The sequence below is a fragment of the Corvus cornix genome, chromosome 1, assembly GCF_000738735.6.
Source record: "Corvus cornix cornix isolate S_Up_H32 chromosome 1, ASM73873v5, whole genome shotgun sequence".
NCBI lineage: Eukaryota > Metazoa > Chordata > Aves > Passeriformes > Corvidae > Corvus > Corvus cornix.
In genome coordinates, this window is record NC_046332.1 from 102,955,594 (window position 1) to 102,982,577 (window position 26,984).

General features: G+C 38.2%; 1 protein-coding gene across 8 annotated transcripts in view; it reads right to left on the minus strand.

Annotated features, from left to right (window-relative positions):
• Window positions 1-26,984, minus strand: part of SH3KBP1 (SH3 domain containing kinase binding protein 1) — a 214,638-nt gene that overhangs the window by 48,704 nt on the left and 138,950 nt on the right. For all 8 annotated transcript variants that reach the window (XM_039551240.1, XM_039551251.1, XM_010394472.4 and 5 more), the window contains 2 exons: window positions 13,113-13,188; window positions 3,629-3,723 (listed from right to left, as the gene is read on the minus strand). In XM_039551240.1, coding sequence (XP_039407174.1) covers window positions 3,629-3,723; window positions 13,113-13,188 — 171 coding nt within the window. The remainder of the gene's footprint in view (window positions 1-3,628; window positions 3,724-13,112; window positions 13,189-26,984) is intronic.

Consider the following 26,984-nt stretch of genomic DNA (forward strand, 5'->3'; position numbering starts at 1 on the left):
TTCTGCATGAAGGTATTAAAGGACTACCATTTGCCCACTTTTATTCTCACTTATTAATAAATAAAAGCTTTTCTAGGTATTTACAAGGGTATTTGCCTCACTGGGGAAAAGAAGGAAAGAAAAACCTTTTCCAGAAATTTTTGGAATAGATGTATGTGAAGTTTCTGCTTTTCTTCAGTCTTTTAGCTACATTTTAACCTATGAGGAAACAACTAAGATATGTTTGGACTCTATCTCATAGCGTATATTTTCCAAATAATTGGCAATTATTTTTGGTTATCAGTTTTGCATAATGCCATCCTTCACCCTATATCTCCCCAAATACATGCCATTCTGGCCTGTAAATGATCAGCCTCTACTGACTCTCTGCAGTGCTTAAGTGAACCTTTCCAGCACATTCTCCATGTGATTAGGGAGGTCATTTGTGATTCAGCAAATCTGTTCAAAGTATTCTTTGGCTATTTCAAAGAAACCTCAGATATTCAAATTATCTTATCACAGAGACCTATAGGGAAGTTCTGACCAGTTTGTGATTCAAAATCTCAACATCCATCAAAACAGAGTAGAACTTAAACAGATTTGCAAAAGCCATGACAGAAAAAAACATTGGTTGGCTCTTTATATTTGGTAGATATTTTATGACCTTGATTTTATGATGTTGACAAAGGGACTTTTATAAGTAATTCAACTGAATAAAAGAGAGAAATCTGCTATACCCTTATCCCTTTTATCTGTGGGGCACTGTTAAAATGGTGATTTTGAATTCTGCATTTACTGATTCTACACCTTTCCACAAAATTAGGTCTTAGCATTTTAAGATGAATATCAGACCAACAGCTTCCTCCCACACCCACTGTCACACATGTGTGCACCTGTACACAGCCTCTGGTAGTAGCTTCCCATTTAGCTCATTTGAGCCATCCCCTTTTTGTCTTAGCACCTATCAAGTGCTATCTCAGCTTTGCACTTTTAGATTATTATAATGCATTTTACATTATTTTCATGAGATTTCTCTCCCATTCTTCTGTCACTCACTCATTACTTCAGCCACTCCCACACATTCTCACCAATGCTGCTGTTTTCAATTAAATGCAAATTTAGCATGAGTTAAAATTATGAGCCTTCAACACTCCTATGGATCTAACTGTGGGAAAACAGATTAGTCCAGTGACAGACTTTCTATGCTGGGAATCTGTATCACTTTTTGGTTTTAGTGATTTCAACAAAATACATTATTTTACGGTAATGCATCTGTGGTTGATACCCATCTGTTTTCCTTAAAAGTACCAATCTTCTCTCTTTGGGGCTAGATAATTGGGAAGAATAAATGCTGTCTAATGCTTTCCAGCAAAGAAAGCAAAACCTGCAAAACAATTTATTATAAATAAATTAAAAGAAACTCTGTAATCTGATAGCAAAGCAAAGCTATGATAATAGCTTCTGAAGCATTCCATATGTTTCTATTTGATGCCTCTTAGCATGGCTCACTAGCTGGTCATGTAAGTGTGGTGATTTGAACTCCAGGTAACTCTCTAGCAGAAGCCATTAGTGGGCAGAAAGGTGAGGCTGACTTTGTTATTGTTGACTAAAAGAAAAACGACAACAGACATCTGTTTCAGAAGATCTGGACTAAAATAAAGTTACTGTATTATGTGGTAGAGCATAAAGGAGACCCCCCTGTTTTCAGAACTCTACAGCAAGGACCCTGATGCCACATAGCCTGAATTTTATTTTTAAACTATGTGTTAAAAACAGATGAAGAAACCCCACAAGTCTGACTGCAACGAGGTCTGCAAAGCACAAAAGGATCTGCAAAGTGACTGCTTGTTAAGCACTGTTTCTTCAGCGGCTCAGATCAGTTCAGACACCGAATAAAAAGGCATCCATAGAGAAACATTAGGCTTTTGTGCATTGAGATCCCCCGCTCTCTAGAGGCGTGGGTTTATGTAAGTGTTCATAGATGTGACATGACACAGAAAAAGAGAAGAAAATTAAATAAAATGTCTGCAATGGCTTGTTATCACCAGGCTGGAGAGTAGAAGGACAGGGCTAGCAATAGCATATTTACTGTTCCAAACCATTCTCTCTGTGTGGTTTGGAGAACTGATCAATATGGTCAAATCATCAGCTAGTTATTCTAAAAGACAAGTATCTTTCCACTGTGGGGGCAGAGGCAGAGGAAAGAAGAAAATGGGAAAAAGCAAGCAAATGAAATCTCACATTGAAACCTCAGTAATGTAATTGTCTTTTTATCTAAGCTTGCTGGTGAACACAGCTCCACCCAGAGACCAGCCATCTCAGAGAATTAAATCAGCCTGGTCAATAAAGCATAAAGTAGACAGGAGCAACATCTTAAAAGCCATTTTCATGATCAGAAACACTGTTAAATACTCACATGAGAACATTCTAAATCAGGCAAAGCTAAACAGCTCTACAAACAAGCTAAACAAAAGTCAGTGAGGGCAAGTCACTAAAGGATATTTAATGTACACAATTAATTTTTACATTTGCAGTTTCTCTTCCTACCAAATGTCTGATTACTTTTCTTTGCTTACATGCATATTGTTCAGGACAAAGATTATGTCCTCTAGGATTGAAAATAGCTTAGTTTGTGGCAAACACTGCCTCAGACGTACTTCCCAAGATTTTGGGTTTTTTTCACCCAGTGCCAAATTGTTCAGTCAAATAACAATTTCTTATGAAACGTATCAATTATAGAAATCATTATTTTCTTTCATATAAGCACAAACAAAAGCAGAAGTATCGTGTACATTGTTATGATTCATCTTCCTCATGGAAAATCCCCAGCCTTTTCTAGTTTATAGATTTTTTTCCCACAAATATTTATGTCCAGCAATCAAAAACTTTTGAACAAACTGTAAAATCTTCAAACAGGAGCAGGAAATTAAGTGCACCTAAATTATAATCTGTTCTTTGTAACATGGTGCACAGCTCTTCTAAAAGAAAACCAGCTGTTTACTCAGCATCTCACCCTATGGCTTTTGAAGATTTAGTATAAATCCTGGCACTGGTTTTTCATTTCTAATCTTGAATAATTTAACGTAATTTTAAAGAAAAAACACAGATCTAAAATTATTTATTTTCTGTTCTATCATCTTTTTCTACTTTACCGGAGTGTTAAGGGTGGCTACATTTTAAATGTTTAGTTCAGTAAGTTAATTCAGGCACATTATCTCAATCTAACCCAAAAATCTAATTCACAATTCCTGCAACAAAAATAACTCAGACACCTAAGAGAGATATTCAAAGCTCCTGCTTTCTTGAATCTTCCAGTTTATTCTCTAAGCCATTATGTTTGTTACAGGGATTAATTTACAATTTATGTCGAGCTGCCAGCAGATTCAAATTAAAATTAATTGTATAACTTTGTAGACTCAAGAGTACACATTGGCTGTTCTTTGCTTAACATTCATTATCAGGGTAAGGCTCTAAAGCACAAGAGGAAGGGAGATATAGAGCTCTGAAGTCTGTGTAATGCTTCACTGTCACACTAGTATAGGTTTAGCAACAACACTGTCAAAGGCACAAATACTAATTTTATGCCAATTAAATGATGTCAATTTAAAAAATTGTATCACTGCTTATAGGAGAAAAATATTGCTTTTACCTTACTGATAAGTGTGACAACATCACCTTCCCGGATTGTGAGTTCATCATCGTTCTGTGCTTCATATGGAAATATCACTTTGCAATACTCCTTGTCTGAAAGGAAGAACATTCACTGTGATAAATTATCACTTTATAACAACTGTTTATTCAAGGGTGAATAATCTTCATAAAATATTCCATTAGTGTCTCTTTGTGCTGCCTTATTTCCTTGCCATCTTTCTCTTTGTATTTTAGACCTTCATAAACAATATGAAATATTTAAACAACTGCACACTGATAAGCATTCCCACACACGTCATCCAGGGAGTCAGCTCTGTAGCTCCTAGAACCATTATCTCAAATGAAATTGCTCCAGACAGCAACCTGCACAAACTCTTTCCCTTAGAGTAAGCCTATATCTGACACTTGCTTCAGTAGTTCCACTGCTATGGCCTCCCACCAGATGGCATAAACTGGAAGCATAAAGGACTCAGTAGGTTGACATGGTTGATATCTATCCCCTTGTGTGCAAGAACACAGGTATTTCTGAATCTATAACGATGGTACAACAATAAATAATACCTTAATAAATGTTAATGCATTAATAACTAAACCACCTGTACACTCAGAGTAAGTGTTTTGAGTATTACTCTAAAGTTTCCTCAACCCTTTTTCCTTTACCGTCTATAAATAAGGGCATCATCTCAGCTTTCATCTGGAAAATACAGAAGCCAGCACTCCTACTCAGAAATCATAAAAAGCAGTTGTCATGAAAAGCAGTTACTTACATGTTGCTGTGCAACAGATGAGTATGTCAATGTGCCTTACAAATAAAAAGGAAATATGTTTTACAGCTGTTGAACTATGCCTAAAAATACGTGATAGTCTAAGACAGCAGGTCTAAAAGGACCAAGTAAACTACTCTACTGTTTGTAGAAGGGCATGTGACTTTGTAGAAAGGGTCACTTTAAATGTCTTAGTTTTGATGAACTCTATGTCCAGCCAACTCCCATATTAGACGCAGAGAAGTACTGGCAGGTCACAGAAATACAAATTAACTTGAAATAACAGGACTTATTCTTTTATACTTACTATAAAGAGAACCTGAGTTACCACACTTTTGGGTATCTGACGCTCCACAAGGGGATCAGTTCAGCTGCCCAGACACCAAGTGTCGTTTCAGACACTTGTGGGTATGTAAGACACCTGCATAGTTGGCAGATATGATGCAGAACCTATGGAAGTGTCAGGTTCCTCTGGTCTAACAGCTGGAGGCAAGTCAAAACAAAATACCCTGGGGGTACACAGTTCCAGATGCAGGCTACTGATTTCAGCCCCTGGGCTTTGGCCTTATGTCTAAATTTAGATTCAGGCACCTGATGTTAGAAACCAACCAGGTCTGTGCACCACAGTCAGAGGAGATCAAGTCACTAAAATGAGTGAAACCTTGAGAGTCACTCCTGACTCCAAGAGCAGACACCTACATTTGGTCAGCTGAACCACGATTTGAACTCCCTGGATAGCAGTGACAGATCTCCAGTGGGACTCCCCCAAAGTCCAGATACCAAACTCACATGATTATAACCCAGACTTAGGGCTCTGACACAGAAGCTGCGTCCCAACTTCTAAAGTTTAGTGAGAGGAACATCAGCCCTAAAGAAGCAGCCCAGACGGATACACGTGAAGATTTGCTCTCTGTAAGCACCATCAGCCTGAGAAATTAAATAGTACTAGTAGGGAAGAGGAAGGCTCTTATTCAGTTCACACACCACCATTCAGAAACAGCACAAATTTTATGTGTTGTTGGTTCAAGCAAACAAGAACTTCTTAGGCTTCACAGATTTATTTTTCTGAACACAAATGTTTGAATTTATCCATGACCATTACAGTTGATTTTCTGGCCATGTCCTGTATTAGGTCTGGCTGAGATGGAATCAATTTTCTTCACAGCAGCCCACATGGTGCTGTATTTTGGATCTGTGACTAAAACTGCACTGGTAACACACCAGTGTTTTGGCTATTGCCCAGCATACCTACACAGCTTTCTTCTTTCTCCTTATTCCTTTTATTTCCTATTCCCAAGTAGGCCAGGGGTGGGCAAGAAGCTGGAGGGGACACAGCAGCTGACCCAAGCTGAGTAAAGGGATATTCTCTGCCATATGGCCTCCTGCTCAGCAATAAAGATGGGTGGGCTTTGGGGGATGTTGGTCTAGGAGGTTTCCATTCCTTGGAGACTGGCTGGACATTGATCCACCGTAGGTGGTGAATTAATTGATCTACTGAATGGTGGTTGCCTTTGTGTTGCCTCTTTTTTTTCCTCTGTCATTTTTTTATCAAATTGTCTTTATTCATGAGTTTTCTTGCTTTTGCTTGCCCTGCTCTCTCCCTTATGGGGAGCAAGTGGCTGGGTGGAGCATAGCTGCTGGCTGGGGTCAACTCACCACACCTCCTCTGATGTCTCTGAAGAAACAAAATTCAGATGAAGAAAATGAACACAATTTATGAGGGGAAAGAAGTGAGCAAGGAAAAAAAAATCCTTTTCCCTGTTCTGAAAACAGAGAACACTTTGAAATAGACATTTGGTGACTTTTCCAAACCACTGGGCATGTGAGAACCACTAGGTCACAACTCAGATTCAGAGGATGAAAGGGGTGTCTAACTGCTGCTTTACTGCATTCTGAAGAAGGGTTGGGATGTGTATTTGCGGACTTGGCAAGGATATTCCACCTGCTCACTGCCTTGTCTTCGAGACGGTATAGCAACATTTTATGTAAAAGCTGGTAGAAAGCTGACACACACTAGCTTAGGTGGATGCAAAGCAGCATGCAGTTAAATATGAGATTTAGCACATTTTACACTTCAGTGTCACGCTACCTTAAATTACCATCGTGAGGTTTTTTTCCTATTCTGAGTTTATCCACACTCCGAAAAGCAGCTGTGCTAAATAATAGATTCAGTAAATTAGTCCAGAGTTGATGTAGATGTAATACTGCACTAAAGAAGCTGAGTGCTGCACACTCAGGCAACTCTCCAGTTACTGGAAGCAGGCTGAGCATTTCTTTTTTGGGATACAGAACAGAAGCCAGGCTGGATTCTCAGAGGTAAACAACACCTGAGCTCAAGAAGGATCATTCCTGAACATCCATTTGCAGATACATACATTGATCCTCCATTCAGTAACAGCATCAGCTCAAGGTTAAGTGAGAAGTCAAGCACAAAGTACTGCTAAACAACTGCAAACAGCCATACAGCATCTCTGACAGGATGTCTGCAGTGCAGCTTCTGCTCAAGGTGTGGATGAATCCCATGTGTTTCAGGTTAAAGAATGCTTTGAATTTCAAGTGTCCAGAGGGCTCAGGTGCCCTGAGTCCTATAACAGGTAAGCCTCCCTCAGGCCTCGCTTGCTATTTGAAGACTGGGTATTTGAGTTGTCTTTCAAGATGAAGACCCTGATAGACACGAGTGGAGAGAAGGCTGTGGCTTCAGCATCTGAAGAATCAGCTGATAATCAGGAAGTTCTCTCTAGCAAACAGCTACACATCTTCTCCTTCTAGTTTTGATGTCAAAAACTTTGTTGTCCCATGACCTGTCCACTCTCCCCACCAAACTCTTAAACTTATCTTTTCTTAAAAAAACAATCCAAATAGCAGCAAAACAAGGAATAAAACTATAGAAAAAAATGTCAAGAATCAACCAAATGATTATGTCGTTCATAAAGAGGCAGGAAACAATCTTACGAGAGGCACAGGAGGGGGCTGGGGGAGGCTCATGGCCCCTGTGTGCTCTGAACGCTGGCACAGGAGCACAGAGTGAAGGAACAGCCATGGGAAAAAAATATGATTTATGTACAGTGAAAGTCTGGACTTCTTGAGTACAATTCAGACACATATACACTAAATCACTGGACCCATTGGATCATGCTGCAACAGAGATCTCAACATCACAGATGGGTAAGGAACAATGTAAGCAACTGGACAAAGTCAGCTTTTGAACTTCTCCTAAGGGATAGGTAGACCAACACAATTTAAGCAAGCAAAAAAAAAGCCAACAGAACTCAAAATAATATGAACCTTTAAAATCAGATTAATAAAAGCAGAGAAAAATCTAATAAGATATGTCACATCGATACTAAAATTGTCCTTACTCAGCGGGGCACAATACTGCAGGAGGATGTAGAAGCACTTATTGTCAACAGTTATGTTTAGATAGGAAGGAAGAAAAGATAAAAGGAAAAACCAATTTCAGACACAGCATTGTATAGACCACACTGGAATTTGCTGAATTTGGGATTTTCCAAATGAGAAAAAAAAAGAACAGAAAAGTACTAAAAGTCAAAACAATATATCCTATTGTATGCCTGGCAAATAAACTTAAGCCAAATTAAAACTTCAAACTAAGGTACCAATACTAAGTATCTCTCAGCTGTAGATGATAAATCTCATTTTTACATTTGACACCCAAAGCTGGGTTTATACATCACAGACAGTTCTTCCAGAAGACTCTTTTTCTCCTCCTAACCTGATAAAATTGTATCTGCTAATAAACCCTTAACAGCAGATATCTTGGGAACAGTAAGGGAGGAGAAAAGATGATAGTTATGAGCTTTTCAGTCCTATTTTATCAATTCAGCAGTACTTTACTCTGTCAGACCACAGTCTCTTACTGCAAACTCACAGCTCCTCCCAGCTATGGGCAATGGGCACTGGTCAAGGAACTGAGTGAATGGATAAACCTAAAGAGAATGAGATGTTTTATGGCGGTAGTTACCACGTATCCTTCTGCAACACTGTCTGTCCCCAAGTTGAAAACATGGCCTTTTTGATGCAGTCTCAACCTCCTAAAAAATCACTGCCTCAAGAGGGAGAAAAATAGCAAGGGGTCGCCTTCCTAGAGAACACAGCTGCTTCATTACCCAGGCCATTGCAAGGACAGTATTTCACTGACAGAATTCAGTGGCTCGATATGTATTTACAACTGCAGTGTAAAGAACTGATGTCAATCTACAGACCTGCTATGTGACTTGGGGTCCTGCAGTAGTACAGCAGGTAAATTCATTTGTTTGTATTTTGGGAGACTGGTTAAATATTATACTGTTCCAACCAGACCTGAGCAAACTCCATTTACTGTATCAGTGAACCCTGTTTCACTTCAAAAGCATGACTCTTCTGTTTGTTCTCCTGCCACACTCTTAGGATGAGCTGAGACCTTCAAGAAGGCAGTCCACAGACAAACATTCATTCAAGCTTAAATTTCAAAGGGGACAGTGACTCTGGAATTTGTTTTTCCTCTTAGGGCAGGATGACACAACGTCTTCCTTTTACTTTTATTGTCACTTCTTTGTATCATTAATTTTTGAGGCTTAAATATTTCCCCATCAGCAAAGTCTAAATCATACAGCAATCAATATGGACAGAAACAGTAATAGTAAGAAAACAAGCAGAATTAAGGTAGTATTCCTTGAACTTAAATTTTCTCTCTTTGACTATGACTCATAAAATGTTTCTGAAATGGAAAAAAACACACAAAATCTAGTGAAAAATTAAACAATTATAACCAAAACCACAAATCAGATGAAAAAAATTCAAACACTATACTCAGCGGAATTTAGTTTTACTATTAACTGCTACACTCAAGACTCATAAATAGATTGCACTAATAAATATTTTCACAGAACTTAGTAAGATGCCAACTGTCAAAACACCACCTTCTTAAACAAAAAATAGAAACACAAGTAACTATGCTCCTATTAATACATATTTAGCTATTCCTTATACTTTCTACATCATGCAAAAAGATGAATTATTTGCTATGATCTTGGTACTCCTGTGCAATAGCTTAACACAAATTTTAAATAGTGAGTGGAGTAATCAAATTAAGTGCTGTGGTCAATGAACTTTGTGACTTACTGCCTTTGCTATTTTGTTGTCTGCTTATTTATATTCCATTAGTGCAGTCTCAGTAATCTGCAATACCTCTCAGATGTTGTGCATGGTTTTGCTTTGCTGAATTTTAGAATCCAACAGAGCTACTTCAAAACTTACATATATTTTCTACAAGATATCCTTGTCACCACAAGCCACTCATACTAAATGTAAGATATTTTATAGAAAACAATACATCTCACCCCAAAAACCGGATTGCAAACACCCATGCCGTCCCATCTACATAAGAGAGATGGAACTTCAAGAGCAGAATACCCCTTAAAATCTAGGAACCCACAAATCTAAACCAAACAGCTCTCCCCTCTCCCCTTCAAAGATGCATTCCCTCATTCGTGAAAGGTTAGTGATGTTTTCCAAGGGATCACTCAAACCCTGTAAGGATTTGTGCTTTCACTGTGCTTTTCCTTTGAGCAAAAAGTCCTCTTTGGCCCTGAAGAGTCACCTCTTTATCTCCCAGAATCTTAACTCCGTTTTTAGGGAGATTTACATAGCACATTGTTGGGAGATGCACCTCAGAGAACACACACCTCTGCCTTTTGCTTCAGGCAACTCACCCCATTGCAGAGCCTAGCCCATATTGCATGTTCCGAGAGCAGATGGCACATCAAGTGCCTCACTGCTGATCACTGCCCTATCACGTCAGAAAAGCTATGGAAAAAAAGCAGACTGGAATCAAGGTGTGAGAAGAGTCAGCAACCATCACTCCAAGCTGAAATCCCATGGGCAGAGAGGGAAGATGCTGCTGGTACCTATTTCTTCTCTCAGCTGGCTCTTTCTCAATACAACTGCATTTTTTTGTCCAGTTGGCACTAAGGAATAACATGATCAGTCATGGAATGAAACGAGGGAAATGAAAAACTGGATTATTCCTCTCCCAACATAACCACTGTCTTGCTTGCAGCACTTATTCATTCATTCCAAGAGTAATCCCAAGGAAATCTAAATCGCGTATCCGAAAGGTCCCTCTCCATACTGAGCTTAGCCTATGGATCTTCTGTTCCTTGGAGAATGGCACAGTATCTGTTTTGTTCAGCAGTTAAAGACTCCAAGAAAGACTGGGACACTACCATCCCAGGCAAAAGTGAAAGAACTTGAGGTCCAAGGTGGAATAATACTTTTGTGCTGAACACTTCAACTGGAACATTGACCAGTTTTCTGAGATTGCAAACTTCCCTGGACTGAATGTTTTTTCAAGATTGTTTGTGGTAAAAAGCAAAGATTGAATTTTGGAGAAATGACAAATACTAGACAGATTATAGTCCTATGCCTGAGTCTGATCATACTCCTCATTTCTGACTATCAGACATTAACTTTTTTATGCAAAAAATATTCCTCTGCCTATATTAAAAACCAAACCAGACTGAAGTAAGTATCACTTGCACTGAAAGGTTTTTCAATTTAAGTGAAGCGCAACTTCAGCTGAATGAAATGTATCTTCAGTGATGTCATTTGAGGGTAAGACAATTATATATAATTACATTACATCAGACCTTCCTATAGATGTGCTTCTCTTTCCCAAGGCATGAATAGAGATGCCAAGAATTCTACTGAGGCCCCAGAGATTATAGGAAAGATAAAATAATAAATAATGAAGTTTAGTTAAAATTCCACAAGATACTGTACAAGTAGCCCACCCTTCTCACCAGCTCTGGCAAAATGTATGTAGAATGAAGACAGCAACTGAAGAAGAAGGGTATTTCTGGCCAAAAAGGCATATTCAAGGGAAATAACAAAGAGGTGAAAGAAGGACTATCCAGAGCCCAAAAGTATGATGGAAAAGTGCCTCTGTCAGCCAGAGCTCAATAGATCACTCTAGAAGATACAGTTTTCTAACCATTGGTCAGAAGGTTTCCACAATCAGTTTATAGATATGCAAGTTTGAACCTCCCATAGTCTGGGATGGGATTTAGTGAGCAGCTTCAGAAGTATGAAGTCAGAAGTATGAGCTGATGTGGAAAAGCTGGCTTCCCACACAAGGATTAATGCTGCAGGTGGGAAAGCCCCTGGACGACCCCTTCTGATGGCACCTGCACTCATATCAGCTTGACCTGCTCAACCTGCAGGTTAGCAAAGGTAATTCCAAAACACCTTCAGGAGCCCTGGTCTGCATTACCAGTTCACAAATTTTTCAGTATTTCAAGTTCTCACTTCCTCAGGGCAATTGAGATCTTGCAGTATTTCCAATCAGAGCCTGCTGGCACAGTGGAACAAGATAAGAGGATGTAGTGAGTCAATAATTGCGGCGGAGCTAATGGACAACAACTCACTAAAAGCTGTTTTAAGCTGCTTTTGCAACTCTGAGCTGAAAACTTGTACAAACCAGGTTGTAACCACACACTTTTCTCAGACAGACCCTGTTCTGCTGATCCAGGTGCTTTCCTACATATGTCTGTATGTGTTTCAGTTCTGAGACAAAATGTTACCTGCTAACTATCTAAAAGAATAAACACACCAGGCAAGAAGGACTCTGCAAGACTTTAAAAAAATCAACTCTGTTATATTCAGCTTCTTTTCTAAGGTATGGCTATGTTCTCTTCCCTCTTGTTCTTTCCCACCAGAATCTGTAACATTTAGTTGTAACTATATAAATAAAATCAAAAGATGGGGAACATATGTTATTTGGTAAGCTGGTTACATATGCCTCCCTAGAACAGCACAGAGGCATACCTGAAAGATTTAATCATTACTTTTTGATTACTAAGCACTGAAATGATGAAAAAAGAACTGAAGGTCAGAGAATCAGGGAACAGTTTGGTTTGGAAAGAAACTTTAACATCATCTAGTCCCAATGCCCCCTGCCATGGGAAAGGACACCTTCCACTAGACCAGGTTGCCCATCCAACCCAGCCTTGAACACTGCCAGGGATGGGGCAACCACAGCTTCTCTGGACAATCTGTTCCAGTACCTCGCTACACTCACAGTAACAAATTTCTTTCTAACATCTAATCTAAATCTGCCATCTCTCAGTTTAAAGACATTTTCCCTTGTTCTGTCACTACATTCCCTTGTAAAAATTCACTCTCCAGCTCTCCTGTAGGTCCCCTACACATACTGGAAGGCTGCTGAGAGGTCTCCCCAGAGCCTACTCTTCTGATTTTCCATCTAAACCATACCATGCATACAGTTTATTTCTGCTATAAAAAGAAATAGAAATAAAATTATTAAAATCATTAAAAGCAAAAGAGGAAAAAGGCAAGGGCATTCGCAATGAGAGAAACTTTTCTATGACCTACCCACAAGTTACAACCTGAATTTGGATCTTATTCAACTCTGATTAATTCCAAAGTATCCTCAAGGCTGAAAGTTGATCACATAATTTAATTTGATTTTTGGTGGCAGAAACCTCAATGTAGGGTCACCAGAGCAAAAACAATTCAGAGGATTCTGTGAAACAAAGCATTCTGTACAGGTACCACCTACTCAAGGTTAATCTTAAACACATCTATCTGCATCTTCACTTTTTATATATACAGGACACTCTTTTAACCGAAACAAGAGAAAAGTGTTCAGCTTGCTTTTAATAGCACAAAGTGCAAAAAAGAAAAACCTATGAAACCTACTTTTTGTTCTGCTGTCCACTTCTATTTTTGTTGGCTCCTGAGTTGCTGTGGCTGGAGGTAATTTCTTCCCAACACTCTGAAAAAAAATAATTATTCTTCTTTAAAATTTGCAGGTTCAGTTAAAAGGTGGACAACATAAAAAATAATAATGGAAATACAAAATATAGGAGTACAAAAAAGACAGTAAAGAAAAAGAGGAGAATTACAAACTATACTTATGTTTGTTACTGGGGATAGATTTTCTCTAAAATTATAAAGAATTCATAAAAATGTGATTCTCCAATTTCCCTTTAATAATGTTTACTACTATTTTTAAACGATAACCTCTTAACACTTCCCTGAGTTTCAGGGAAGACTCACAGAAGCTTCACTGGTAGATTGAATATTAAGCAACTGATGAAATTACTTAGGGAAAGATGCTATTCAGTAAAGCTGAAAGAAGCAGCAGGGAGGAACCCCCTTGACTTGTGTTTATACAAGGAGTATTCATTTCAGTCATTCTAGATTGAGTGTGATTTTTATATTGACAAGATCTCCTTCCTATTTATTTTTATTTATTTTTAGCAAAACCAACTATTTTACAGTGGATTACAATAATAAGCAATAACCAGCTTCAGACAGGTAAGCTGCAACAGTGAAAAAATTCTATCTGCCCCCACTAAAATAAAATAAAATCAGTGGTATTCAACTTCATGTATCTTCTCCTATTACTACATGCATGCTATCCCCTCTGTCTCTCAGTCTGTCTCCCTATGAAGAAAGTTTTCTATCCATAAAATCCCAGCAATGTGTAGATGAGAAAATAAGTGTAATTATTTCTGAAAATCCCTAGCTGTCATTCAACTTCCTTTCCTGACAAGGTCTGCATAAACACCACAAAGCCTTCTCCACGCTCCCATGACCTCCTGAGTAAAAGCTTAGAGACCAGAGTGCTAAGATTTAGTCTTGGAAGTACTGAGTACCATAAGGACCATAAGGAAAACACTGGTCAATATAAGAAGCAATGGGAGTACAGTTCTTTGAGTAGCTGAAAAATTCCAAGGTGCATAAAGAATACTGAGAGCTCCATGTTAATAATATGCAATAATGTGTCAAACTGTATCTATGAAAAGGACTAAAATAAGCACGGATTTCAGGCTGGTAAAAAGAGCACCTAGGGAGGAAAGATAGTGTGCACAGGATAGTAATCAAATCCATGTTGACAGCAAGGTGAACTACGAATTGCAACACCCAAAAGCATCCTGTTGCAACTTAATTTGCAGGTGGAAGTAGGAACTCCTGACCTTCTGATGAGCTTATAACTCTACTCAGAATCCAGAGTTTGTAAACTGCTGGGGAAGAGAGATAAACAACAAAACTCTACAGAACTTCCCAAATTCTTTTCTGAGGTGGGAATGAGAGATAAGAAGCATTAAGTGAAGCAGTGATTAGGGAGGTAACAGAAAAATAGATGACAGATGTCTGCAAATCAGGAGAGGGCAAAACTAAAAAAAGTGCATGACCCGGTTGTGCTAGAGGAGTTTAAAGTCAAGAAGGATGATGATAAATCTGAGTGAATTCTATCTGCAAAGCAGTGAAAATTGTACTAAAAGAGATATAATGAAGAATTTGAAGATACCAGGCATTTGCATTTACACAGATAAAAGTACAGAATACCTTCAAGATGAAAGCAAGACTGGGAAGGCAGCTTCTGCTTCAGAGGCAAACAGGGCAGTTCAAGATAGCTGCACATCACAGTCCATGCTCAGTCAGGATCAAACCTTTATTCACAGTTCTGCTTCACGAAATTGTTTGGAAAATGACAAGAGCAGATACTCTAAACTGCACTGCTACTTGGCTCATAAAGACATGCTCACTAAAGGAATATAAAAACCCTTTAATTTAGGGGAGGTTTTGTTTTTTTAAAAAGATTAAATTGTTATGCAAGACCAATTAATTAAAGAAAATAATTTGGTAATTGCTTTACCGTACATGAATCATTGATTTTATGCCATGAAACCAAACATCATATAAACCCACAACAGGCTAAAATTTAACAAGCTACAAATCACAACAAAAGAATCATGGGCAAAAAGAAAGGTATTTGTGTATCCTAGTGGAAAATCCATTATGCAAAGTAATTTCCTAATGTATAGAAGCAGATGCAAGAGCAATGCTTGAAAACATTAATTCATCTGTACATTCAGAATGAATGCCTGTGCAGGTGATAAATCAGTATTGGGAACCAACTGACTCATTGTGAACAGTCCTTTTATTGTGAACTCCTTTTATTAGGAGCTAGGAGGCATAATTCAAGTAATTTTAATGACGTTTGCATAGAACCCACTCCAGTGAGAAGGGATACCTGAATTTGTTGTGGGACAGGGAGAGGAGAAGACAAGTGGAACTGCTGTTCTTTAATTGTGAGGGGGCTGCACTCTAGGATTTCTAGGGGTGAAACAAGTATCAATGACAGGAAAAAGGAATAAAAATTGACACATCATGCAAATGTGGTTTCAGGTGGATCTGCACTGCCAAGGTGTTTTACTCCTCCTGTAAAATGGTCCTAAAGGAGGTGGATTTTTAAAAATTATTATTTATTTATGCTTCCAATTGGTCTACATTTGCATGGAAAATGTGTTACCACTTTCTGAAAACACCTCCATGAAACTTAATATAGTACTAATTCGTTCATTAGGAAAAACCCAAGATAAACTTACCTCACTCTAAGAGAGTGAATCCTCTGTGATCTGGTAAGTCTGATGGTTTTGCTTTAATAGGCTAAAACCTCAAGCATAACTGAGATTTGTGTGCTGGGAGTCCCAGACCAAACAATAGTATCACAGTTACCAATTTTTCTGACAAGAAAACAAAAATGGGAGACAGTGACATCTCCCATATAAGCTAGAAACTTTCCTGCTGCCTCTCCAACTGTTCTATGTCACTCATACTCCCATATAAGTCAAATATCTACCAAGTTTATTAATGATAAGAAGGACAAAGCAAGCCCAACTTAAATTCTTGATGATCCAACACACATCTGCATGATGTAGACTTTTCTTTTCAAAAACAGTTACTATAGGATATTTTGGTGTCTTCTTCAGTTGAAGGCCCAGTGCAATTTATCAAAACCTTTACTTCTAAAAAAAGCAAACATAGGAGCAAAGAACACTCAATAGGTTGAACTGAAGATTTCAATATAATTTTTTCTCCTCCTCTGTTCTTTCTTTACATAAGAAGATGGTCCAAGCCCTTGTAGACACATTGATCTATGCTACAAAATACTGATATACAACTCCAGCTTTGCTGTTAGTCTTTTACCCAATTCATTCCTACCTATCAGGCTCAGTATTCCTTAGAAGGAAGCACATCTTACCTCATTGGAACACAGGCACAAAACAAGATTTAGAACTTGAGGGACTTTTTGGGCATTTAGACATTCCAAATCCAAGAACAGGATCCTCAACCCTGTCAGCAACCCCTGACATCTCCCAGCATAAACTGTTTCACTCCATTTACCTAAACCTATCAAGTTGCCAATTTTATCAATTAAAAGTCAAATGCAGCATGAACCAGAATGCCCATAATGGCACCTCCCAGCAGTGTCCTAAACACCAGGCTGCAAAGACAAGTGAAGTTCTGCATTTTCTCTCTAAAGCTGTGTATCTTGGATTCTTGGCTGCAGAATGGTTTCATCACCAGCCTTTGTGTCATTTTGTGCCTTTGTATCTCTAGCCTGGTGGTACAGACACACTCCTAAAGACTACTGTTTCAGTTTCCATCTATCCTTCTCCAGCATACTGATTATCATAAATCTCTTTTCTAGATGGTGGCAGTGAGCCTTGTTCCACTTACATTTCTCTGTAGATATCACTCTGACTTGCAAGAAAAACATGGTGGAAACACTTTGTGTTTTCTGACTCCAAGCCTAGGCTGACTCCCAACACAACACAATATTGTCAACAAAACAGGCAGAATCTCAATCCCACTATTTCTGCAAGGCGAGCATAATCCTGATAAGTGAATCCTAAAGACAAAAAGGGATGAAGTGCCCTCTTGCTGCAGAAACAGCTGATAAAAGCATGAATAATCACCATGATTTGATGTACAAATAGTCAGAGGGATGAGACAGATTTAGCAGCAAGCTGGCAGTATTAATGTTTGGGTTAATGAAGCCAATGGAAGGACAGTCCAGCAGCACTAAATAACCAGTTCTGTGAGCCTCGATGGCATTTTGGTACACTGCAAATCCATATCACTGCAAACCACTTTCCTCTGACACTGAATTAACAGTGACTGCAAAAATGGTTGAGGTGGCACACAAAGTCAGTTAAATGAGGTCATGGTACAATGTCAATGGTCTCATTTTATTTCATTTATATATCTTGTCTCAACTGCAATCCCTGTAACAGCAGGGAACAACACAAGAGAAGCAGAACATGCAATGAACAGTATACAAGTGAGTTTTCTCACCTAAAGGTACTATGGCCCTTCCCTACAACTACTGACACCTTACCAGAGTTTCTTCCTTTGGGATATTTTAGCATTGTACTTCAGGGTTTTCTGTTGTGGTTGAAAACTGACTTGTCTATTCACTTTTGTTATTCAGGTCTAGTGTCTCTAGAACATTTAATCTGAAAATTTAAATAGAATTGAAAAGTGCTCAGATAGGACCATACACAAGATTGTTATAGTTCTTTGCACCAAAGTAACATACATATCCATTGAGGCTCCTTTAACAATATAGGCTTCTTGAAGCAACAGCTTATTTACTGAGGAATAAGGAAAAAAAGATTTACTCAACATCATCATTTATTCTGCAAAGTGTATTGAGGTCTTTATCCTAGATAAAATATTTTGGAACTGCTACCTGGAATATAACTCTGTGAAGATATTCTTAAGGAATACAGCAGACATTAAAGAATTCATAAAAAGGGGCTGTATGAGCTGGAAACATTAAGCTTAACATAGTTTGTCAGTTTGAATAGTGAAAATGCAACAATGTACACTGGTGCTTTATACAGGAAGGAAAAGACAGTTACATATCTTTTGAACTTTCAGAATTTCAGAAAACCTCAATAACTAGGTCTGGGGAAAAAATGTGTCATGTTTCTCTGACCACAATACTTCCTCTTAACATGCAACTAGTATATTTAGATGTGGTTTATATGCATGATAATTTTCTAATATATAGGTTTATATGCAAATCCAAGGTCACTATTAGTGAGAGTATAAAAGGTGTGTTCTTCAATGTATCTTTACACTCCATTTTGTAACTGAGAACATTTGTTCACAAAGAAGCAGAAATGGTTATTAGAGTCTTCCAGCTCTGGATTACCATGAGCATAAACAAATTTCTCACTATGTTAATGCTGGTGTTGTGAGGGGGCAGACAAATTAATTTTTTTTCTAATGTGCTTCAGGTACTTAAGGAATGTCACCAAGTCCTCTATCTATCCTATCTGTTCTGCCTTAAAATCTAAAAAATAAAAAAGAAAAAAGAAAAAAAAAGAGAAAAAAGAAAAAAGAAAAGAAAAAAAGAGACCCAAAATATAAAAAGCCCAAAGACTTTCAGATGTCAAAATCCTCTCACTCTGTCAGAAACAGAATAAGAGAAATATCCAAGATTTCATTTTTTTCCCATACCACCAACACTCAGCTCCACATAAAATTCTTTCTGTGACAGCATGATCAGTATTGCTATCCTGAGGTTTCCCCAAAGAACAGAGTTAACATTTTTCTGAAGGGTCACCACATGGGACTTCAAAGAGGGTAATTTTAAGAAACGTTTATAGAGAAAACAAAAATCCTTGAGGAAAAGTTCAGCTAAGCACCTGTCTACACATTTGATTGCCTCAGTCCTCTACAGTAGCTTCTTCCTCTGTAACTACTTTCTTCACAGCTTTGCTTTGGTAGAAATACTATCCATGTGCTCCTAAACAACAATTACTTGTATTTTTTAATACCAGCCAGATAGGTACATCTGCCCAATGCACTCCCAGCTAATATAGAGAGACTCAGTTGCCCAAACATTTATACTGACACCATCTCAGAGGAAATTCCCACCACAATGCACGGTAATTTCCTTAAGACTAGGTTAGGTGGATGAATGGGACAGGTAACAAGTGTTCATCAAGTCCTCAGGCTATCACAAGCACAGGCAAGAAAAATCCTTTTTACCCTTCTGCTCAGTTTATTCTGAGTGTGAGAAGAGAGACAGGATGTCTCATAATTCATTTGCTGTGAGCAAGAGAGAGGGAACAGTCTGGTCACTGCCTGGGCCCACCCACCAACCATGGCCAGGTCCCCTTGGGTGTGAATTCCAGCCACCACTCCTCCCTTCTGTTGTGACATTAACATATCTGCAAGGAGAGAGGGCACTGACCCATGTTCCAAAGCATTGCAGAAGGGAAGAAATTTAAAAAGCGGTTTCAACGCTGTCTCCTTCACTAAACAGCTGCACAAAGATTTGGGCTAAACTGAGGCAGGAAAATTTATGGTCATAGGGGTAAGGTACAACTCTCAGTTGCAGCACTTACTGATACCATCTTATTTATGCCAGGCTCCTCTGGAAAGCATGGTGAGCCTCTCACAGTGTGCTTTAGTAACTCCTGGAGCCAGCACATCACAATTTGGCCATGCTCAGGGCAAAACAAGGAAAGGTTGCATAAGTGCTTGCTGGGGATTAAAATAAGTTTAGCTATCAAATATTAGAAGCTGATTGCATAGATTTAAGTTTGATTGTAACTCACTTACAGCTTAGCACAAATGAGCCCTGCTCAAAGCCTGGTGCAGGTGAACTTCCTTTGTCAGTATGGCTGGCTCAGCAGGGGAAGAAAAAAAGACTGGATACCTTCACACAAGGGCTGAGACCCTGGAGGGCCTCAAGCTGGAAGATAAGAGTGGTTAATGGCCTGCCTATATGAATAAAGAATCCAATGAGGTACTGGAAGACCCCAGATGATAAATCACCATTGGACCAAGATGCGCACGCAAGCACGTGAAGATCTTTGCAGACTATGGGGGTGTAATGGCCAGGGACTTCTGCCTCTCCAGAGGCACCCAGCTTCAGCTGAAATAAACCAGCTCTGCCTCAAACCCAAGGTCCAAACTCTTCTTTAGTGGTTCTTGCCTTTACATCATTCAGAAGTTGAAACACAAACGTCACTCAGCTCTAAATAACAGGTGATGCTTCCATAAAGAATGTGCCCCCTAAGCACAGCATCAGATATAGCACACACCCAGAGAGCTTTTTAGTGGAATTCTTGGTAAATATTCCACAGAATGCAGACAAAAAAGCAATTAAAGTATTTTAAACTTCATATTACAGTTTCTTTTCACATAGTCAAACCGTATTTTCTTCCATTGGACAACCTGAAAAAGGCATATTTTCACACTTAGTCCATATTCCAGCAGATTGAAGTGCAGTTTTTCCAACTGATGTCTATATTAGAGGACACTTGGACTTGAATGAACATAGGCCTTCTGATTTATAGCATATCTTTGTAAAGAAATAAGTCCTTTTTTTTAATTTTGGAAAAGATTTTACCTGTGAAGGGCTTTACCCTTCTGTAGGAAGGTTGCAAACCCCTGCATTTAGATGCTGTGAAAGGTGTATGAACTGCTGGCATCTTAATTCTCTTTGTCTAGACAAAATCAACAATCTCTAAATTAAGGGTGTTCCTCCAAATAAACATCCTGTTGTTGCAAAGCAAAAGACTGAAGCCTTCATCCCACTGGAGCTCCTTGGAAATGAACACAATTTCAGCCATCAGCATGACTCTTACCACAGTAAACAAGTTTATACAAAGCAGACAAAGTCAAGAGTTATGAAGTGGAGGCCCTATAAATGCTCATGTACATCAGTCCACCAGGAACTGGCTACAACACCACCAGTGCTTTAGAGGGAAGGAACATTCAGGTAGTCAACAAATATATGCTGCTTGAATCTTAAAGGCTTTTGGAATTAGCATGAATATGCAGAAAGACTAAAGGTATATGGGGGAAAAATGCTTTCTAGTGTTCAATTCAGAAGTTACAAAATAACTTGAATACAAAAGGAAGAAAAAAAGGGGGCAAGTATAGAAATAGCATGTCAGTCTAAATCCTTCTACAATACCCATTGCAGAGAATGGTAAACAGGTTGTGATTACATTACACCACACTCAGTTCACTTGGTGCCCTAGAAATACAGCACTGATTGTCAGAGCATCTTACAATTACTGTATCTGTCATCCACTGTCACGGCCCTGGAATCCAAGCAGACAAGCAAGCAAGCAAGTAAACAAAGCAAAGGAAACAGAACAGAGGTCCCCAGACAAGGGAAATTTTAGAATAAAACAGGATTTTTCTGGGGTTTTTGTTTTGATTCATCACTGGTGTTTATTCTTCTGATATAATTATTTCTTCACAGTTGAAAAGAAGAAGCAAAACTACCTCTACTCACTGGTTAAAATGCTTAAACTACATCAAGCCTAAGAATAAGTGCTTTGACTACTTAAGGAATAGTCACATTTGTTTTGATTAAAAACTATTTTATTTTTCAAAATAACTGTAACTTCTGAAATATTTAATAAAAGAAGTTACTGGTGTTTTACTTAATTACATCAAAAAGTATTTGAAAAGCACATAAAGGGAAGTCCTTGAAAATCACTTGCTGGACAGACAAGGAATTATTTATGTGATTCTCAATGTTTGTGGCAAAATAAAGACAAAATCAGAAGCCTGTATTACCTTTGGCATACCACTGAGAAGGATTATATACAGAAGAAAAGGGAGGGAGAAAGGATGGCCAGGATGATTCAATCAGCATGTGTTGACACTCCCTATTGGCTCAGAGTCTGTTACTCCAAAACTAAAGATGAGAGTAAGTTCTTTGGAAGATTTTCCAGGTGTGGATTTTCTTTAGGAGAAGGCACTAGGTCCTGCAATTAAACTTATTTTATGCAATTGCTTTTATCTTATATGAATAAAATTTTATCTATTGAATATGTTATTCACAATTACTTATTATTTTAGTGGTTATTTAGCATGATTTCTTGCTTAGCCACTGAAAGGTAAGAAATCCTAAAATTTAGGGTTTCATACTGCCTCTTGCTGTGTTGTGACTACATGTGCCTCACAGTTTACATCTAATCTGCTTATACTTCTTAGTACAATGACATTCAGCTGGTTTTGTCCCTGAGATGTAAAAAGACAAGATTGAGTGTTCTGATGTAGTTATTCAAGATGGAGTTAATTTCATTCAAAAATCAACTGTGATGTTGATGCCAGTCACTGCAGGCTTCCTTTTTGTCACTGGAGGTAAAACAGTCCTTTTAGCATGTAATTCATGTTTGGGATAAAGAAAGCTCCTGTCCTAATAATGATTTTTAGTCTACAGACTGTGAAGAAAGACTGCTTGTTGTCTAAAAGCAACACCACAGACACCTAAATTCAATCACCAGAATCCTGTTATAGTTGCTAGTAGCCAGCTAATCTATGTAAAAATCTGTCCTTATCTATCTATCTGCATCTGTATATTTATAGATAAGCAATAAATCTATAAATCCGGCTACCTAATAAGTAAATAATTAAATAGTGATGTTACAACATACAATGTTGCCTTTATAAGGGTCATGTATGATCTTTTCTATTTTGCATGGCCAATTGACAGCAATTTTCAATAAAATACAAAAATAAAAAAGTTGCTGGTTCTGGCTCCTGAAGAAGATTGAAATTGTAACCTCAATGCAAACTCAAAACTAAACTGATATTACAATGAGTTTACTGTTCATCCTTTAAAAAAAAAAAAATTAACTTGCATAAGTAACTTGTCAAAAGACAGCAAACAAAGAGTAGGATTTCATCATGGTGACCAGTGGAGTTGTTCAGGGATCTAGATCATGGCTCTTGTTTTTCACATCTTCACAGATGACCCACCAAAGGGGAAGACAGAAACTAAGTTCAGAGAGAAAATCAATGACACATTTGGAGGAAAAATGGTATCTTAAGACAGAAAGGCAGGCTTTGAAACCTATAGTTGCCAATACTTTGGAAAGCAATAAAGAGCAATGGAAAGTGCTCTCAAAATGCTGCATAAATCCATCCAACACCTTGGTGATCGTGTGCGGTGCTCACCTTCTTTTGCTGTCACACATAAACCACCTGAGTTCCCAAAGGAACTGAAAAAGACAGAAAGCCACCAAGAATGATAAAACATGTGGAACAGATCCCTCATTCTGGGAAAAAACAGATACACACAGGTGACATAAGTCTATAAAAATCAGGAGAGGAAATAGGGAGGAGTCACTCATTAACTCTTCCAGTAATAAAAATTAAGGACTCACTCATCTCTTCCAGTAATAAGAATTAAGGGCTATCAGATGAAACTGGCAGGTACCACATTCAAAACAAACAAAGGGAGCTAACTCCTTCCCACAGCATGTGATCCAGCAGACTGGAACTCTTTCACAGGAACTACAGGTACTAAAATGTTACATACAATCAAAATGTGACTGCTTGATTTGCCGAGAAACAAAAATCCCTTATGGTTATTAATACAAATTTTAAAATGATTAGGGGCTGTTAAGACTCCCTGCAGGAATTTCTTTTTATGTGCAACCTGTTCTCACAGTCTTTCCCAGGCTTCTGCTATGGACCTCTTGTGGAGGCACAACATGAGCCCAGGCACAGTCCTGATCGGAACTACAGATGTCCCAGGATCTTCCAATTTCCAAGAAATATTACTCTTTAACATATGGAAATGGAATATTGAATACAGTACTCTTCAGAAAGTAAATTTAAATAAAGCAAGGTGACATAAAACCAAAGTGATAACTCAAGGGAAACTTCAAAGCATTACTCCAACTCCTATCTGCCCCCCAAATATTGTGAAACACACTAAGTTCTTCAGTTAAAAAGGAAGCAAAATCATAGAACAAAGATATATGTAGAAAATGAGAAAATTCTTCAAAATTATACAGTCCTGTATTATATATTATATAATTTAAAATTAATATATATTACATAATTAAAATTATATAGTTCTCTGCAGAAGACTACAGAAATTTTCAATGGAAAAATTTCAAAACTAAGGAATACTTTATGGTATGTATATAAGTCTACTTTCCTGGGCCATCTTTTGTAGTTGCCACAGAAGTGAAAAACCCACTATCAAGCTAAAAGATTATAAAAATCAAATACTGGATTGACAGTCAGCTATTGCAATGAAAAAGACAAATCCTCAGTACAGAAATATATATTTACATTTTCTGTTTAGCCACCTCAAACATGACATGTAAGGTGGATTATGTCCATCACAACTCTACCAAGTGAAACCCTTGTACTTGAAACTTACTAACCTCCTGAATAAATTCCGATTTATTTCCAGTCAAGCTGTCTGGAAAGGCTTTGACTGTCACCACCTTTTTCTGAGAAACTGCTAGAGATTCAAGACATCTTGAGATGCACAATATTTCAGAGTATGAATACAAACCATTCCCTCAGTGATGAAATTGATGTTTACGTGGAACTGTAACTGTTTGTATTGCCCACATTCATGTAATTTATATTTCTGCATTTAAAAGGATCTCAAACCTTCATAGTGGGGAAGACTTCTAATTAAAGAGACTGCTTCACAGACTCCTAACTTCCCATTTGCAATGACAAAACATCTCTTCAGCAATTTCAGAACTGCTTAAATGGAAAATTACTTCTGTTCCTGTTTCCAGCTGTTGAGCTCCATTTAGAAATTACCTGAGCCAGCACCAAATGTCTCATACAGCTACCCATGCACTAAAACTACCAGGTGTTACGGAGACCACCATCAGTCTTCAAACCACAGATGAAGAATATCTTCATTAGCATTATGCAACTCACCAGAGAAATCTGTGCTATTTTAAATAACATTCAAAGAAATAAGTAGGTAAACCATGCAATGCAAAATTTTTGGTTTAACCTCTTGGATGGAAAAGGGGGTAGAAACACAACCATGAACAGTGAAACATCATTCCCACTAAAATTCTGGGTAGCGTGGAGAGCAGAACAGCGCACATTTTGCTTTTCAGTGTTCTCCACAGCTAAACCTCTTCTACCAGCAGGTAAGTGCAGATTCTAAAGCTGTTTTAACTTCATATTTTGACAAGGTCTTAAAATTTGAAATTATGGGCAGGGAAGGGACTGGAGAGGTTTTTTTCCTACTAACATGCTTGAAGCGTTGGACAGGAGAGAAACCTATATATCTTAACTTGCCTGCTTTAAAACATCAGTATTTCTGTAAAATTTGGAATCCTGATATTTGATGCTGTCAGGCTGTCAGTTTCAAAACATTAATGAACTAAAAATCTGCCTTCCTAAAAGGTTAATGGTGAGAAAGTGAACATAAGAGTTTAGATTAGATAGATGCTGCTGAAACAAATGGAGCGAGATGTATTAGAACCACTGATGAGTAAAAACACTTTAGTAAATGAAATAAAAGGCAAATGCAGAATGAAACCCACCCAGCATGCTCCCAGCTGCCTGATCTCAAAGCTCTGGAAGTGTGCACATCAAAATCAGCTCGATGAACAAGCTCATTTTCTTTTTTCCTCAAGCTGCAGATTTGTTATGCTAGAAGGTGCTTTCGTAACAAAAGTATTTTTTTGAGCAGCAAGCCTTCTTTCTTCCCTGCTTTATTTTTCATTCTCCTTTTTTACTTTCCTTCACATTAAATGTAAAGAAAACAGTTCCCTTGCTCTCTTTGCCATGAATTTTGTCATTTGCAGGTTGCCATTCACAGTTAATTTCTATCTCTTCTAGGAAAAATACTTCAGTCAGTCTGCACTGAGTGAATGAAATTCCTTCCTACTCTCCCAGGAGAACCATGCCTGTCTAGATTGCAGCTGGTAACTTGCATGATCCAGATTGCACCATCCAGCTTAGAAATCGCAGTTATAAAACCTCCCTCTTTTCCAAAAATTGTTGAACCTTACAACTGCTGCATGAATCTCCACTTCCTTTAGCAGCAATAAGGAAAGCAGTGCAGCTTCTTCCATCTCTGAGAAGAATAAAAAAATCTATGAAAACAGCAAGCAGGGAATGTCTCTTCTTTAATATCTTCCTCTTTAATGTGGAAACATTATTTCTTTGCTCTTTTACAAAAGTTATGATGTTGTCAACAAACTGAAAAGTAGCTGTTTAATGATATTTTTCAAATTCAATTATTATAAACAAAAGAACAAACCCATACTGTCATGCAAATTATCCCAGATTTAGTGCTGACAACAAAGATTTCTTCCATTTTGGAATTATACTTCTTTTCTCCTCAGATTAACTTTCATTTTTTTTAGTTTTGGGGGGTTATTCCCCTCACCTTACATCACTGAAATAAGAAGTTACTGAGGAAGAACAGGGAGACATTTTTATTTTAAACACTTACAGGGAAGACTGCAGAGCAACAAGTGACTCAAAACACAAATGGAAAATGACTATTATCATGTATTTCAGCTTTTCTTTCCAGCAAGTGCTTTAGGTACAGAGACTGCTGCAGAAGAAAGTGTCAGCTGTCCATGTGGAAGACTCTGCTCTTTGGGTGGCCAGTGCGTGGCAAAGAGCCCGGCACCCAGCAGAAAGCAGCCACCAGCAGCCCCTGCTTGGCTCCCAGTCACTGCTGCATCAGGACTTCCTCCCCAGGAGCTGCCCTCTCTCCCTTCTCCTTGGCTTTTATTGGGAAGCTTTTATAAAGACCTTGGTCAACTAACTGTAATAATATAAGCTCACATCTCTAGTATTTAGGGACTATTTTAGAAACACAGAATGCCAACAACCTCCTATAGAAACACACACAAAGCGTTAAAAAGGCATCTTAGAAACTTGGCCTACAGATTTTTTATCCTACCAAGTGCCTGGCTGCTCCTTTCACACTCCTCCTTTCCT